Source organism: Magnolia sinica, chromosome 15 (genome assembly GCF_029962835.1).
Source record: "Magnolia sinica isolate HGM2019 chromosome 15, MsV1, whole genome shotgun sequence".
NCBI classification, from domain to species: Eukaryota; Viridiplantae; Streptophyta; class Magnoliopsida; order Magnoliales; family Magnoliaceae; genus Magnolia; species Magnolia sinica.
In genome coordinates this window covers 53,511,280-53,530,134 of record NC_080587.1, presented here as the reverse complement: position 1 = coordinate 53,530,134, position 18,855 = coordinate 53,511,280, and the positions used below count along the sequence as shown (strand labels likewise).

The window sequence follows — 18,855 nt, the reverse complement described above, 5'->3', positions numbered from 1 at the left end:
TTGACTCGACTCAAGTCAGCTCGAATTGACTCGGCTTAAATGGCCGATTCGGGTCGAGTCAAGCTATTTTTGTGAAGCTTGAGTTGAGTTCGAGCATGGGGCATTTTAACTCTACTCGACTCGAAGCTCAAACTCGAGCTTGACTCGACTCGATTAATAAATATAAATTTTTTAATATTATGTGTGTGTGTGTATTAAATATATTAACTATATTTAATATACATTCTTAAGTTTAAGTTTTAAAACTAAAAAAAAACCCTAGATATACTCGACCGGCCTTACATTTCCCCTTTTGCTTTCCCTTTCTTCTCTCTCTCTACTACCCTACCCCACCCAGCCGCTGCCCGCACGCCCGCTCGGCCAGCAATCCATGACTCTCCACCGGACCTCTAGGCTTCCAGCACGATGCCCACACACCCGCATGGCCAGCACTCCACCAGACATCTCTTTCTCTCACTCTCCTAGTCTCTCCGAGCGAACCTGTGCCCAATCCCTACTCGACCCGATCTCTCTCTCCCAATCTCTCCAAGGTAGGTATTTATCTTTTTTTTATTATTTATTTAACTTGTAGATTTATATAAATGTAGATTTATTGTAGATTGGGGGTTAGGTTGGGTCGGGTTAGGGTTTGGGACGGGTTAGGGGGGCTGGGTTGGGGTTTGGGACGAGTTGGGGTGGCTGGGTTGGGGTTTGGGACGTGTTGGGGTGGTTAGGTTAGGTCGAGTTAGGTGCGGGGTCGGGTTGAGGGGGCTAGGTTGGGTCGGGTTGGAGTTTGGGATGGGTTGGGGGGGCTAGGTTGGATCGGGTTGGGTGCTGGGTCGGGTTGGGGTGGCTGGGTTAGGTCGGGTTGGGTACTGGGTCAGCTTGTGTTTTGGATGGTCTATAAAGAATTAAAGATTTATTATGGAATAAAGCTCCATGCAACAATTTGAACCATCTTTTTGTTGGGGCCACATCATGGGTAACTTATGGTTTTGGATGGATGGACAGTCCACATTTTGATTGATTGCACTATCTATTTATGTTTAAGAAACTAGGGACTATTATGCACTCTAACTTATAGTGCTCTGGGAACTCTAGTCATTTCCTTAAAGAAGCCTTAGAGAATTGGAAGCTAAATATGTTTTGTTTCTAAATGTGTGCAGTAATGTCTTCAGATGATCCATCCACCGATATTTGGGATTATGGATCCCAAGTGTACTCCCTAACTTCTGGAAGAATGAAAATCCAATGTAAATTGTGTGGGGCCAGATTTGTTAACAAAACAAATCGGCTTATACTACACTTATCAGATCGGGGGGGGGGGGGGGGAAGCATTAGAGGAGATACGATTTTTATACCAGGCTCTTGTAGACTCCAACAAGAAACCTTTTACCCCTTCCCCCACATCGAATACAACTATCCATATGATATACAATAACAAACCCGTTCTAATCAACGAAGATTCTGAAATAGAGAGGGTTAGGGAAGAGGAAGAGGAGAATGAAGCTAAATTAAGAAGACCCGAAGAAGAGCAATTACAATTAGCCTTGAAGTTAAGCAAGGAAGACGCAGATGCATCAAGATATCAACGATGTGCCCCTCGACAACATGACACAAAAGCGGGACCGAGGTCGACAAGCAAGAAACCATCAAAGTTTATTTCCGAACTTGCCTCATTCTACAAGAACTTGGGTATTCCGTATAGATCAACTCATAAAAATAGTTTGAAAAAATTAACTAAATCTATACAAGAGCATGGTGAAACAATCTCCTCACCTTCTGATTCAGAGGAGGTTAATGATAATATTGGAGAGGATACTACCACCAGCCCGAGCTTGGATGATGAAAATTATGGATCTAATCTAGAGTAGGATATGGATCTGATCTAGAGTAGGATAAGGAGAATATTAAAAATTAACTTTGATGTATTAAGTTTTTTAGTTGTAATCTTGTAAACTTGTAGTTGTAGTTGTACTTGTATGGACTCAACTTTCTTACTAAAATGTTGTAACTTAACTTGTCTACCATAATATGCATTATCTTCTTATTTGTTCTTTAAAAAAAATTTCCTATAGACTTGTAATTGTATGGATAAACTGTTTCTTATATATTTTGATAATTGTTCTTTAAATATTGATGCTTATGATTATTTGTCATCTGATATTGTTAATTAATATTTAGGCCACCTAGTGGTTTAGCAATATACCCCCTGTTTAGAAATTTATATTGAACAAGTACAATCATTCCATTGAAAATACTTGTTCTTTATGGATTCATAAATTGTCCCATTTTGGACAGTTCGGTACCATACTATGTACTTAGGTTGTCATCATTCAATTTACATGTAGTTGAAATTTCGGTAGTCTTTCCCTATATTTTCTCCGGATATGTGATTTTTTACCAGTTAGTTTTCACTACATGTGTAATAGATTACATGTGGGTGTGGCAACTAATTAGTATTGAATTTTACATATATTTAGAGAATATAGGGAGGTGCTGCCGAAATTTCGGCTCGTATGCAAATTGTATTGGGACAGTATGTGGTATGTTACCGAATGAGATAGAGATAATTAGCACCTCTAGATAGAGACAAGTAAGAATAAGATATTTAGAGACAATTAGTAAACAAAATTTGAAACAATTATGAACAATTTATATTTATGTATATGTATGTATCCTGGTAGATTTATTTATTAGGGGACTATTTGAAACACTTGTGTCTTACAATTTATGAAGGGGCTCTATATTGTTTATATTATATATTTATATATACGTATAAATGTGATTGACTAATTACTTCAACCTATAAAAGCCTTGATCTTACCCTACCCTTGTTATATCTTTTGATTTTTAGATGACTATTGAAGAAAATCCAAGTGTTCCTGGCCCTGGTGCGTCAATCACATCTCATTTTGTTGTGGATGAAGAAAAATTAGAAAACAAGGTTGAAACGGCTTCAGGTTTTGTAAAAGGGAAAAAAAGATCGGCGATATAGGAATCTTTTAATGAGATCACGTAACCAGATGGTATAGTCAAGATTAGGTGCAAGTTTTATAAAACTCTTTACAGTAAGCATTTTAGTTCTTCTACAACTCACTATCAGATGCATCTTGATAAATGTGTGAAGAGACGAAAAACTTTGAAGGTAGAGCCCAGCAACTGCTTTCGTTTACCATTTCTAAAAATGACGACTCTTAAGTTGCACTCTCAACATATAAGTATGATCCGGATAAACTGAAAGAGTGGCTTGCGAGGTTGGTGATAGTCAATGAGAAGTCATTTAGCATGGTAGAAAGAAAAGTTTTTATGGAATTTTACAAATTTCTAAATCCTAGATGTGAGAAGGTTTCTCGTATTACTATAAAAAGAGAGTGCATGAAGATGTATGCTGTTAAGAAAGCTAACTTAAAAGCTCTCCTGGCATCCGTATCCAGAATATGTTTAACTTCAGATATGTGGACGGCCTTAAATCAAAGAAAGGGATATATGTTATTGACCTCATACTTCGTTGATGCGGATTAGAAGCTAAAAAAGAGGATTTTAAACTTCCACCACGTTCCTCCTCCCCATACCGGTGTGGTACTTATTGTCCAACTGCATTTACAACTGTCTTGTTGAGTGGGGCTTTGAAAAGAAAATTTCTTCAATTACTTTAGATAATGTCTTATCCAATGATACTTTGGTTTCTTTCTTACGTACTCAATTTAAGGTTGCTGAAAATTTATTCTTCGAAGGTAAAATATTGCAAGTTAGATGTTATGCTCACATATTCAACTTAATTGTGTAAAAAGGGCTGAAAGCAATTGATTCAATGATTGCTAACATTCAAGATAGCGTTAAATATATAAGAAGGTCACTTTCAAGACTGAGTACATAGAATGATATAATTTAACATTTGGATTTAAAATCTAAACAGCAGTTGAAGTTGGATGTCTGTACTCGCTGGAATTCCACTTATGAAATGTTGAATACGACTTTAGAATTTAAAGTTGCATTCCCTGAACTTGCGGCGCACGATAAAATGTACGCATACATGCCAAGTGATGAAGACTGGAAGAAAGCTGAAGATGTTCATCAGTTTCTCAAAATTTTTTACGATTGCACGAAAATTTTTTTCAGGAAATAAGTATCCCACGGCAAATCAATTTCTTCTTGAAATTATTTTCATTATGGACGTGTTAAAAAAGTGTGTCGCTGATGGTACGAAATTTTTTAAAAGCGACGGCTGTAGGAATGCAGTTGAAATTTGATAAGTATCGGGCTGAATGCCACTTGTTATTGGCCATTACAGTTGTCTTGGATCCACGATACAAGATAGCAATAGTTAGATTTGTTTTTGAATCACTTTATCACAATTATGAAAGAGTTTCAGTGGAGACAGTCATTATTAATTCTGCAACTGATGAGCTGTTCACTTCATATGTTGATAATTCGGCCGAAACATCAAGTGTAATAGGTACTTCTCAAACTGCGGGTAGTTCTTCTACTGCGGGCAAGTGATTTCATGACTTTATATCTTTTTTGGACGAAGAAGAAATGGAGACGTAAAAAACTGAATCCGAAGTGGAGAAGTATCTAAAGGAGCTGGTCATAAGGCAACAAGAAGATTCCGATGTTTTGCAGTGGTAGAAGTCTCGAGCTCGTGAATACCCTGGACTATCGATGATGGCATGAGACATTTTATCAATTCCAATTTCGACCGAAGCATTAGAATCAGCTTTTAGCACTGGGAGTAGGGTAGTTAGCAAGTGTCGAAACTTACTCGCCTCGAATACAGTTGAAGCACTGATATGTACGCAAGATTGGTTACATCCAGTTTGGAGCGGTAGCTATTTTACTGTTGAAGAGTATGAAAAGGACAATAGAATTAAAGACGTGGACCAGAATGCTTGAAGGAAGGTAAGCTTTAAAATTTTTCATTAACAGTTTTATAATTTTTGATATATTTTAACTCTTTGGAATTGATGTTGATTGTTAAGGACAAAATGTGGTTTTGTGGTATGATACTGATAGTATCTAGAGATTTATGTCTTAGTAATGTGGCATATGAGACATTTTAGACTTAACATGATTGACATTTAATTTGTATTTTTTAGCCAAAAATATAATAAGTTAACATATGAACAAGCACAAGCTCGACTCGAGGTAAACTTGACTTGACTTGAGCCACTAGCTCGACTCGAACTCGACTCGACAGCTTTGGTAAACAAGCCAAGCTTCAATGTTGAGCTCGATTAGCATGGACGAGTCGAGCCGAGCTTGGCCCACCTCGACTTGACTCAGCTCAATGCACAACCCTATTAATTGTATATCTACACCGTTCATATGCTATTCTAGCTTATTTTAGCCCATAGTCCCAAAACTGAAGTACATAGAAATTTCATATGGACCACACCACAGGAAACATAGGTCAATGAATGCTCACCATTAAAAGGTTCCTAGCATCTACGTAAAGTTTATTTAACATTCAACCTGATGATAGGTTCACACGGACATGTATAAAAGGAAAAAACAAATATCAATTTGATACAAAACTTTTGTAGCATAAAAAGGTTTTTTAATAGCCAATAACCATGGTCTCCTGTGGTCTTATCCATCTAGATTTTTTTTTTCTACCCAAGTTATTGGATCATGGGCTAAAATAAGCTGAAAAACATATTAATGGCGTGGATATACAATTCATACATCAAGGTGGATCCTACATCGGGGTCTCACCCACATTGCTGGTTCTGAGGTAACAACCAAGTCGCTCTTAGATTTTTTCGACTTCCAATGCATTTTGAATACGGATGGGCCAATGTCTAAGAATCACAATGTTTAGACAGTTTCAGCACTTTATTTGGTGACGCACAAAATTAACACTATTAATTAAATAAACACTATAAAATATCATAAATTAGCTGTAATGTCCCGAAATTTGAGTAGATAGTGTGCACCCTCGAACCCAAGTTTCGGTTTGTAACTCGTACACAAAGTGCGCTAGCTTCATCTGTTAATCAATTTAATCAGATGTGAGAATTATGTTTATTCTCAGTTTTACCCAAGTTCGTCGAATTCCAATCACGCATACATTACACTTAGCATCAATCAATCATGCATATATAAATCTTCATAACCATTCAAAAAAAATAAATCTTAAACACCATTCATTTGTTATAATATTTTAATATAAATATGTTTATTACAGGCTCACAATATCTCAAATAAATCTAAATAGTTGCTTAAAATCTCATAATCAATACCAATATGCATTACACGCTAATTAAACTATCTTAACAAATAAATCAGATATTTGTTAATGGTCTAATGCTGTCAATTCATCTCCAGATAAATATGGCCAAGTTTCACATGGGTCATGTTCAGATTTAGTTATTCCTTCCAGTTCATACGCCACATCATTAGCTAATAACTCATCTGTATGATTTTTTCATCAATAAAAAGGAAAATTAGACAGGCTTAGTGAAATAACTCAGCATGTTTCATAAACATAGTAATTAAAATAATACAAAGTACTAAATGCAAAAATGTATGCACATAATGTATAAATGCACCATATGGGTTGATCGTCCATTTGCTTAGGTTGGATATTGTCAACTCGCATTCACCCGTTGGATAGGCTTCCACCTTTCGGTAGGCATGGGCATAGCTTGCATCTGATAACGCTCTATCAGGATTGACATTTCTTCCATGTAGGGCCCTTAAGATCAATCACATATTATGTGAATGCAATGAATGGTATATAAATTTATCATTTTCATAGTTATTCATATGCACTTGTTTAAATCAAAATGTAAGTATGTGGTTTCATATCATATTTACAGAATTTAAATATGAAAATATAAATTAACATGTAATAGAGTTTCATACATATCAACATTAGTCAAAATAATACTTAAATCTAGTAAATACATCACTCAAACCACACATAAATAAATCAAGTCATCAACTAATCTCATTTTAATTTTTATGAACATGAGACATGTTGGATTACTTATCTGAGTCTAGTAGTGAAAAATTCACAAGATGATCCGATGGATTTGAATTTAGAAATCATAACAATCACACAACCATATTATTGTTTAATCCAATTACATCACATAGTGGGTCTTACTTTTGATTCAACACCCTAAGTGGTTAACCACATCTTCAACAATCACTTAATTAAAGTTTACGTGCATGATATATTCATTTGATTTGATTATCAAAGCTTAGATTTTGTCCAGAGTCAATCGATATGGTCGATCAATTAACATTGATCTAGAATGCCGCAATCAATCGAACTTCGAATCAACGTAATTCAATTTAAGTCGTATACATCGCTAAACAAAATTCGACACATTCAATCAATTGATTGATCGATGATACGTAGATAAGCCCAAAATTTTGGAAATTTTATGGTCAATTTAACCACAATGGACATATCCACCCTCATTTTTAACCCTCATTGGTTAATAATCAGAGAGGCTTATAGATTATTAATCTGAATCATTTGTATGCTTATTTACATTTAGATTTTGAAATTGAATAGCAAATGATTAATCGGGGTGGCTCACCGAATGATTGGATTATCCATCTTTTTGAGATCTTCTTATATTTTGTCTCTACACATTAGATGAATGGTGTGGATTTAACCATACATATACCAATAGCCCTATCTCGACCTTCTATACCAAGTAATATTAACATTTGCGTAAAAAATCTGAGCTTTTCTTATTAAATACCTTCGTATCTAACAGCACAATAATCGTATAGTCGGTCTGGCCCATTCATTGCGTTGTCTAAATAATTAAATTCTAAATTTATCAAAATTGTTAATAAATAATTTATCTTTAAAATATAAATCTATTATTATTCTTAAAGACCAATTCCTTGTCCTGAAACTAGACTATTTGCATAAATAATTGATCATCTCCATTCAAGTGCATATGATGGCCGAAGGATTAATCCAAACCATTCATTGTACTCGTTTGGCCACATATTACATTAATATTATTAAAATTGTAAAAGTACCCACGTGAAATTACTTTCCCATTAACCATCTCTTTCTCGCTTGCAGCGTATGGTGCCCTTTGTTAATATTTGAATTAGAATAGAATTTTCTTCCGATACCCACCTTCTTTAAAATAAAAGGATTGTTGAAATTTTGAGAGATACAAAGAGAGAATTAAAGAAATAAAATAAATATGAATTAGGAACAGATAGAAATGAGGTTACGATTAGATTTGAATAAGATAGAGAAATGTGATCTGAAATCTCAAATTAAATATAAAAAAATTAAAGAGTTTATTTTTTTGTTAGCTTGCTAGTACACCCACCCACTGTCAGTTCACACTTCACTATTAAAGAGTTACAACAGCAACTGTTATTATTAATTAATAAAAGGCCCATTTATTAGATGGTTGGCATATTATAATCACATAAAATTTTGGTTGACGTCAATCAACACTTGATTCCACATAATTTATGGTTCAGATCATCGTACACATGTGCCGCCACGTGTGTGTTTTTATCTGAAACTCGAACTGAGGGTATGATCAGAATACTCGGGTTGCAACTGCATTTAAGTGATGCCCATCGTTCAGTGATCCAGATTATCTATATGTTCCACCACAGATGGACCATGCCATCAGAACATCCTTGATCATAGCCTTTTGAATCTGTGTCCTGAAAATAGATGGCGAAGCATAGAAATACTCCAATGGTCCAGATTCAATGGTGGGATCTTCGGACTTGAAGATATCCTGGGAAAAGTCCACTCACGGTCTCGATCAATGAATCAAAAACCCAGGTGCGTATCCTCCGGTCTAGAAAAATACACAACGGTTCGCGTCCGCTGTCCGTAGCAGGTCAAGTCCAAACTTATAACCCTTCTTCCATGAGATTGCATCTGAACCGTCCATTTTAGCCAAAAGTCCGCCTCGAGAAAATCTGTGGAAGCGTACTGTAGGGGACGCGGATTGCGTACTACCCCGGCCCGTTCCTAGCTCCGAACGGGCAGTTCTGTGGGCGGGCCCACCGTGATGTATCTGTACATCCAAGCCGTGGAATAAACATTCCGGTGGAATACATTATGTTTTTATTGGTGAGGATTCAACAATGACCGACTGTTTCGTGTGCTGTGGTCCAACTAAGATTTGAGTCAGCTTCATTTTTTGGATCATGCCCTAAAATGAGCTGTAAAAATGGTTGGAGGGTGTGGATTTAAGGCACATTCATCACCGTCAGCCCCACAGGTGTCCCACCTATGCGCAGCGTCCACAATGGTTGGACGATATCAACCATCACCAACAGAGACAAATCTGGAGATCTGACGGCTAGGACGTTCTGTAATAACGGGGCCTACCGCTGGGATCCAGCTCTGTATATTATTCTGGGGGATGCGGCGATCCACCGAGGTTGGTGGAACCCTGTTTGTGGGGCCTACCTTGATGCATATGACTTACATCCACACCGTCCATCCGTTTAGAAAGCTCATTTCAGGGCATAGTCCCAAAAATGAAGCAGATCCAAATCTCAGGCAGAATACACCACATATCATAGTGGTAATTAACCATTAAAAACTTTTTTAGGCTACAAAAGTTTCTGGGTCAAGCTGATATTCGTATAGTCCCTTCATCCATGTCTACGTTACCTTATGAATAGATTGGACGGCAAATAAAATTCGAGTGGCCCCAAGAAGTTTTTAATGGTAAGTATTCAATCACCGTGGTTTCCTATGGTGTGGTCAAGGCACATACATCACGGTGGACTCCACAGTCAGTGATCTACCTCGTCCGTCCATAGCTATGAACGGAAAAGGGCCATGAGGTGACACCTTGATGTATGAGCTTTATACACACGGTCCATCTACTTTTCCATATTATCTTAGGCTATAATCCTAATAATCGGCAGATCCAATGTGCAAGTGGACCAGACAGTAGGAAGCACCACTAATAATGACGGCCACCGTTGAAAACTTCCTAGGGCCCACCGAGATGGTTAATTTCCATCCAACTTGTTCACCATAAGGTCACATAGGCCCTTCATCTGGATGAAGGGAAGAAACGAATATCAACATGATCCAAAAACTTCTGTGGGGCCCAAAAGGTTTTCAATGGGCGATGCTTAATCCCCAAAAAGTGGTCCGCTTGGGCCTTCGAAGTACCTCATTTTTGGACTTGTACCATAAGAATGATACGTGTAAAAAAAAAAATTCTAATACTCTTGGCAAAGTGAGAAGATGATGCGCAGGCACAGGCACGTAGAAATTGCCCACATGACGCACAAATAGCGGTGTACATCGAGCCGATCCAAGCCGAGCTGGCCTCAGCTTGGCTCGGCTCAGTCACAGGCACACTCAGCTCGGCTCGGTGACTGAACCAACATCTTCAGCTTGAGATCGGCTCGGTCAGCAATCAGACCAGTTGGAGCTTCGAGCTTTTCTTTTCTTTCTTTTTTTTTTTTCCCCATTTTGCGACGCAGTCAAACCCTTACTAAGCTTCTTTCAGATGAAACTTGCAATTCCAGCGCACGCATTCTCAAAGCCATAAAAGAAGAAGACATTTTCTAAAGAGAATAAATGCAAAACTTCATTTCCCAATAAATCAATCGATGCTTTCTGTTTTTAAAAAAATATGGGGCTTGAGGAACTAATCGAGTCTTGATGACGATGGAAAAAAGGCTCTATAAAACCCATTTCAAATACTACCGAAACCAGAGAAACCCGAATAAAGCTCCATTGAGAGAGATTTCTTCTCTTTTGCAGAATTCAGATCTCACTGTGATTTCATGGTGTCTCCGCATCTCCCTTGTTAGAACAGAAGGGATTGCCCTGCCGTTCTGAAATGGAGATGCTTCGAACGGCACACATATGATGGATATACCAAGTCGAGCCAAGTATCAATCCAAGCCGAGTCGAGTCGAGCTGGGGTCAGCTCGAACTCATTTTCAAGCTGTAAAAAATGAGTGCGAGCTACGTACAAATAATCAAATTAAACCGTCCAAATTACGGTACCCAGTGCAGATGTACCGTGAACCGAAACTTAAGCTTATTTAATTATCTGAGTACTGGATTGGAGGACATTCGAATGGTAAAAAGATGAAAATTATCCAAGGGTCCCATTTCCACGAATAAGAAGAGGTTACCCACGTAAATCCCTTCCGCCTGCATCCGGATTTGCAGAAATATCAACAAAATCTGACGCCTTTGCAAGGAAAATTGAATCCCAGCTCTCCAATCACTGATTTTGAATATGGTAACTAGGGTGAGTGAAATGTCTGACAGCACCTCCCCTCAACAGGAGAGGATTTAAAAAATGGCCTCATGGAAAATTGGGTTGATCTAGTCTTTCATTAAAAAAAAGGGATAGTTGCAACTTCCATCAAACAATTTATTAGCAGTCTAATAATAGATCACATCACAATAAAGTGATAGATGAATCTTCCACCAAACAATTTATTAGCAGAATAATAGATCACATCAAAAACATTCATTTCCTTAAGGATTGATGCTTACCTTCTTAAGGGATGGCTAGTCCAGGTTATTTGATTATAGAAAAGCACCACCATGTTGGGATTGTACTTGCAACCCCATTACCACAACTGTAGATATAATTATTTTGATAACATGCCTCAACAACTGATTGTTAATGATGGCTCTGATAACCGGTTTCTCTAGAATAGACTAATGAAATTATTATTTCACTGAACAATGCAGAGAAGGATTTTGGCATTGACCACAACCTCAACCAACTCTTTAAATAGCTGAAGGAAGGCAAAAGGCAAGCAATTGAGGTAAATTCAGCCCTCAGACGAACAAGGACACTGAGTAGAGGCTAACAAGCAATGTTATTTCATAACAGTTCGTTGCTTCAAAATAATCAGAAATTCTGTTTAGCAGGTCCCTTTCTCTCTGGGCAAAGATACTCCAGTGGGCAAACTAACTGCATTCAACACATGGAGAGTCCATCTATTACGACCATCCATCAGACTAACCACTGTTCATGGCCCACCGAGCTGAAATCACAATGATCAGATGCACATGACCGTTTAACTGATGGGTTGCAACATGGATACTCCAAATAAGTAAAATCATTTTAAGCCTTATCCCAACAAATTGATGTTGGCTATATAAATCCTTTTAGGCCATATGACTTTGTCAATGGCCATAACTTCAGCTCACTACACCTGGGTTCCAATGCAGTGCATACCTCACAGGGACAGCCCTAGCACGGGTTTGGAATTTCATCTTATGTGAATGCATGTTCGAAGTTATGGCATAAGTTGGACGCCAGCTGCCAACCTGACACAACCCTCCTTCACCCAGGCTGGGAGCACCAATGAGCACATAAAACTCCCAAAGGCCAAAAAAAAAAAAAAAAAGGTCGAATCAGCACATCTTGGATTGCTTATGACTCAAAGAATCACTTTGATCAGGACATCGTAACCATGTGATCAGTGTGCTGTGAAAAATGGATGATGATAACAAAAGGGCCACTGATTATGGTATTGAACATCATCCTATTAGTGTGATTTTCACAGGTCCTTACTCTTACTCCAATGGTAGACTCTCAGGAGTTTCAAAACCTGGTTGAGGGTTCGAGTACTACCCATAGGTGGTGAAATCCCACCATGGCGTGAGTGTGTGGTGGTGTGTGTGCGTGTGAAAAAAAAAATCCAGACCAATTTTTTTCCATTTCTATGGGTCGAATACAACTCATTTGCAACTTGACGCAGGCTAGCTGGATAGATGAATCTTTTCTTCTTCTTTTTTTACATGAATGTATTCACAAATATTTCTACTTTGTGTATTTCTCTTGTTAGTATCCACTTACACAAGCAGAAGTAGAAAATAAAGACGTGCAGTTGTAAATAGAAACTCTCTTTGAGCATTATCATTTGTGGAAGACGAAAATGGGCCGATCAAATCCCACAACACTTCCCGGTGTATTGTTGGTAATGGTCTCTACCGTCCTAAACCCAATCTGCAAATATCACGCCCACATTTACAATCCAAAGAAAAGGAAAATGAGTAATGATCTCATGGTAATGGTAGGTGACCACATGGTAATTTACCATGCTGGTGACTCATGTAGGGCCCACCATAGTACGTATGGCATCCAATCAGTCCAACAGATATATCCCGCATGAAGAACGCCTGGTGCAAAAGTCGGACATATCCAATCATCGGGTGGGCCACACCATGGGAAAAAATGGAGAACCACCAAAACACCTCCAAATTCATGGAGGGACCCACCATGGTGTATGGAATTCAACAGTCCAATAGGGTCCCCACCATGAAAATGGGACACCCCAGAAAATCAAACCAATCCAACATCATCAGGTGGGCCATTGTGTGTTTTCCATTGTTTTTATGGTGGAGCTAACCTGATGATTGGATTGACCTAATTTATAATGAGTCCCATGGCAAAGTACCATTCAATTGCCGACGTGTAATTATTTCTCAAGAAAAACCTGAAGCCGGTGAGGAGAATCAACTAGGGGCCTGTTCAGTAGACACCTAAAAATGAGTTCATCTCATTTTTGTTAATCGTAATTATGTATTAGATATCATCTTTTTTTAGGGAAAGGATTGAATATAATCTTAATAAGCAAAAAATCATTACCTCTAATACATAGTGAGTTCACGTCAACAGTAATTAAGTTTAGAGATCAAGGTCTCTAATACATAATGATGGACTCATTTTTAGGCATCCAAACAGGACATAAATGTTCCTTCAAATTTCACCACTTGAAAAGAGGTAAAGCTGTATTACCTTATCCAATAGTAATTCCTGAAACATCTCTGGCTTGAACAATATACAATTGAAGTTATATTTCGCTGTCTGCAAATAACCAAACAGTGATGCTTAAGTCAAAACTATTATCCAATGGAGGTGGGACAAATTATGGAGGCTCAACATAAAAGAGAAGGAATGGCATATAAAGAAGGCTGGGAATGGACATCGTCAGAGGATATAAATCTACTATTAAGCCAAGCTAATTTACCATTTTACCCCGTGTCAAAGGCAATGTCCTCAACTAGCAGCTCACCTATGGCCAGTGGAAAAAGGCTTAACTGACATGTTTTTTAACAACCTGGCCTATCCATTGTTTGGAAGTTTTCTATTGCCTATCTACGTCGATGTTTGGATCAGTGTTTTAAATGGCGGTAGCATGTTGCGTAGCGTTCAGCCCTCTGTAGCGTGTAGCGTAAATAGCATAGCGTATAGTGTGAACCACACAATAATTCTATTTTTAATTTAAAAATAAGAAAAAACATGATAAATAGTAAGGGGAAAAAAAAAAGCCTAAAAGATTATTCATTTTTGAAGTATAAGCATATTCAAAAAAGTTATTAATTATCACTTATCAAAAGCCTATTCAGATATATAAAGTTATAAACCAAATCAAATAATTATCAAATTAACAACTTTCTAAGCAAACTGCTTTAATTAATAGTCTAATTGAAACTACAAGTCACAACTCACAGGTATGAAAAAGAAATAAAAATCCCATAGGTTAAAAGTATCAAGCACAATATAGATGTCACCAATAAAAAGAGGGGTTTTCAAAAACCCTTTCTCTTTCAAGTTTAGTTTTAAAGGATTTTAATGTGTAAGTTTCGCACCAACTTTAACAAATGATCACCACCATTTTAAGTGAAAGTAAAACAAAAAGTTCTGATTTTACCTTTATATAAGTTTTTCATGTTGTGAGTTTTATACCATTTTTAACAAACAAAGATTAAAAAAAAAAAAACAAATAACAAATAAATAAATTTAGTGTGCACTACGTATTTGTAGCGTACAATATGTCCCTTGTAGTATACGCTTATAGGGGATTTATGCTATTTAGCTACGCTACATAGCGTATGCTACGAACACTATTTGAAACACAGGTTTGGATACAAGGAATCCACAGGAAAACAATCAGTTTTCCCATGATGTGATGTTCTCTGCTACTTGTTTTGCAAGGAAAACCATCGATTCCACAAACTAATCATTAGCCTCATCCACAATTGTAGTTCTCTGGCACAAGATACGAGGCGGCAAAGGTCTAATAAGCTAGGATTTCCACTTGCTATTTAAACCGCACCTTTTTTTAAGAACCCGTTGAGCTATGGTGTTAGAAAAGAGAATCATCACAATTATCCATGTCCATAGTATGGATTCTTCGTATTCAAACAGGCCCTACAATAGAATCATAAGAATTCTTCGTATTCAAACAGGCCCTACAATAGAATCGTAATTCTTACGGAGGACCTTTGTCATCATCATCACCATAGCCTTATCCCATGGTTTGGGATATCGGCCTACAAAGCCTTCTTTCTAAGGTCCTTATCCTTGGTTAGGGGATAAGCCTTCATATCCCTACCAGCAATTCATTACGAAATGTAGCATTCCTTGCAATGACAGCATTCGAAATACATTGTGGAAGCAGTTTGCACTTATCTGATCAGAATCTTTTGACCACACAATAAAACCTACTTCGACCATACGTGACCAATGAGAAGATCATATGTTCAAGTACCGGAGTTGGTATTTGACACACTCAACTTCTAATTGGATTCGAGTTCATGGACCTAAGTCAATCTTATTATTAATTCGGCCAGAAATCTAGATCCAAATACAATCAAATTGGGTCAGATACTTAGGGCATCTATCAATTTGGGTGCCCATTGACAGTTGTATGCACACCAAGGTGTTCCGTATCCATTACGATACGGCCCTAAAGGCCGATATGTATAGGTAACGGCGATGACCATTACTCGATACAGGGGTGAAACGGGGTAGTTGATTTTTTTGGACCATATCGGCCGTTACGGGAGATGTAATGACTGTTACAGGGCATAACGACTATTACCCCTGTAATGGTAAAAAAAATGACAACTTTTTTCTATTTAAATCCATGTCTCTTCTTTTTTCATCTTTTTCATTTCAAAAACTTACCTAAATTATTCTATAGCAGATTTCAACTACTCTTATTATAGTTTTTAGGATTAAAACAGTAGATTGAAGCGATTTGGGCGAATAGAAACTTCAAGAGCCATTCTTTCAAAAAATCGAAAAAGGTCGTATTTATGTCTTTTTTTTATTAAAAAAAATTCTAGCTCTAATGCTTAGTTGTGATGGATAAATATTAGAGACACATAACCATGTTCATAAATTCACCAAATAAGTAAGATATAAAACTCTCACCAACAAGTGGACCGTTACGCTATTTAAAAAAATGAATACATATTTGGAATATTTAAATTTCTAAATTTTTAAAATATTTTCTCAGAATTTTTTGGGTTAAAAAAATTCAACCGTTACGGGGGTCATAATAGTCGTTACACCCCCGTATTGGCCATTACAGCCAATACTCGTATCAGTAACAGTGGTGACCATTACGACCACTGTTACCGATACCGAATACCTTGCTGCACACCCTTTATGAAGGATTCACTCCTTTATCTATTTTTGCAATACATTTGTAGAAAGGTGTACTACTATATTGCAAAAAGGTACAAGGAGTATCTATGAAAATGGGCAGGTGTAAATAACAATTCCAGATTTTTCTACATGGTTTATACAAATGCATGTAAATTATATGTCACAGGAAATTCTATAACAGTTTCTTTCATTGACAACACAATTGTTATAAGATCAAGCAATCGTATGGTTACAATGTTTATACGCACTCCTATAAATGTGTTCACTTGTATTGCATAAGTTCCTAAAACTCAGTTGAGTGGAGCAAAAGCAGATGGTTCTAGTATAAATGTGTGAGGAACAGTTTCCAAAAGGTTGAGAGAAGGGAGTGCCCAAGAATGTTTGTATATGGAAATAATAGAATCAGTAGTAGCAAGATGAGGCCCCAAAATAGGAGTGAGAGTCAAGTTAATTAAAGAACACCTGAGGCAGCTTCACCAGAAGAATCTAGCTAAAAAAGCGAATACGCATTTACAAATTGTGCCAGATTACTAATATTGGCCCAAACACTGTGGTAACCATGGCATGGAATATCAACAACACTTCTTCGAAGATTCCAATAAACTGATCACATCTTTTGCTAATAATTGTCACGCCCAGACTCGGTAACCAGACTCACAAGGGACCCGATAGCCGGTTCTGGCCGCAACAGCCTCCGTAGTATCCCATTCTCGGCTCCCGAGGTAGGTTCCGATCCTGGGATCCCATAAGGAGAATTTCCATAACCGTTTAACCATTTCCAATACGAGCATACCCAAGATTACAGCAAGTAAATTTCAGAAATAACAAAAGGACACATTACAAAATCCACTATAAATTTGAACTTTTACAAGTACATCGCTGAAAAAAAAATACATCTGATAACGAAGGAAGTAGGAAGAAGATCTGCAACACTGGGGGTCCTCGGCACAACTCTAATCCAAGTTCAGCTGCTACGACGCCGACCTAGGATCCCCTGGACGCATCAATCATGCATAAGCTTATAGAAGCTTAGAGGGTGGTGGAAATGTATAACAATTGTGCTCAGAAGAAGATGGAGAATACAGGAGAGAGTCATAATCAATACCAATACCACTAGCCTTACCAAGGCTGTCATGAACGCAAGGAGCTATACCAAGGCAGTACAATCATGCAGGAAGCCATACCAAGGCTATATAACACAATGAGTATCGTAATGCAATGAGTACTAGGCGCCATGCCAAGGTGATGCAATATAAGGTTTATACAGCTAATGCAAATGCAATGCGAAGTAATGCCGGTGCTCATATCCAACCAGCATATCAAGTACATTTCCATCATAAGGAAATCACCGGGGTCCAGTACACTGCTGAATGACTGCCGCTCTACAGACCCGCACAGTCAAACGAGCGTAAGAGACCTCACTACCCGCCTGTGGACAACCAATCACCAGCAAAGCCTGACGATAGCGGACCCATTCATGAGTTGGTCAGACTCAACCTACCTATTGTCCTCTTTCTCTCAGGCGAGTAAGGTCACACCCCAATCTAACCGACTACACGACAGTGAGAGTCGCGGCCTCAAGGTATAATTCCTCGTGCGCTCATGTTTCCACCCGGTCACAGCGCTGGAGCAGATCCTTGGTACCATAGAAGTTTTGGAAATTTCACCCATAAGCATCCTATGCACCCTATATGCTCAAGTAACATTTCTAGTGTCCAAACATGGCCATCCACGATGTATCTGTGAAGGCTACAGCCCTGATGAAGCAAGGGCGATAATGTTCATATGTTATGCAATGTCAGATGCATGAATCACACAATCAACCATGCATCAACTCCAAGCATCCAACGTGCTCAAGAGGGGATACTACGTCCCTCGGGGAAGGTATCATGCAATGCCCAATGACACAATCATAACCACACACACAGTGTCATTCAAGCATACAATGATGCACATGGGCCATGAAGATGAATCTAGACGCGTTATGCGGCGATATACAATGTGGTACATTCCTCCTATCCAAGAAGGGACCAAGACTAAGTATTTAGACAATATCCATAAGGAACCAACCTCCCATGGAGGCCCATTTACCAGGGGCAGTCCACTAGACTAAGCATATAAGCTACAGGATTAAATAACGCAGAAAGGGCCCTAACAAGAGTCTAAGATGGGCATTCAATCACACTTAGATACTACCGGGCCTAGGGGGGTCCATAATGGGGACGTTTAACCACCATTCCCCAAAAGGCATATCAACCATGAACTATATGAATAGAAGGCCCAGGGCCCACAATTAAGATAAAAATAGGTGGTCACATACATATATCCCTCATAATTGGCCATGAGAAAAGGATATAATACGCCATTTAACAACATGGGCCCCAAGAGGGAAATTAAGGCCCAAGGCTTAATTTTTTAATGGCCACAAAATCCATGCATTAAGTTGAACTTAGTAGAC

At 38.0% G+C, this 18,855-nt stretch overlaps 1 protein-coding gene across 3 annotated transcripts in view; it reads right to left on the bottom strand.

Annotated features, from left to right (window-relative positions):
- Positions 1-12,759: 12,759 nt before the first annotated feature.
- Positions 12,760-18,855, bottom strand: part of LOC131227548 (probable RNA methyltransferase At5g51130) — a 51,733-nt gene continuing 45,637 nt past the window's right edge. For 2 of the 3 annotated variants that reach the window (XM_058223347.1, XM_058223350.1), the window contains 3 exons: positions 13,737-13,805; positions 13,036-13,117; positions 12,804-12,944 (listed from right to left, as the gene is read on the bottom strand). In XM_058223347.1, the coding sequence (XP_058079330.1) occupies positions 12,934-12,944; positions 13,036-13,117; positions 13,737-13,805 (162 nt within the window). In that variant the 3' untranslated portion in view covers positions 12,804-12,933. Of the gene's footprint in view, positions 12,945-13,035; positions 13,118-13,736; positions 13,806-18,855 lie in introns of all 3 variants that reach the window. The other variant, XM_058223349.1, reaches the window with a different exon arrangement.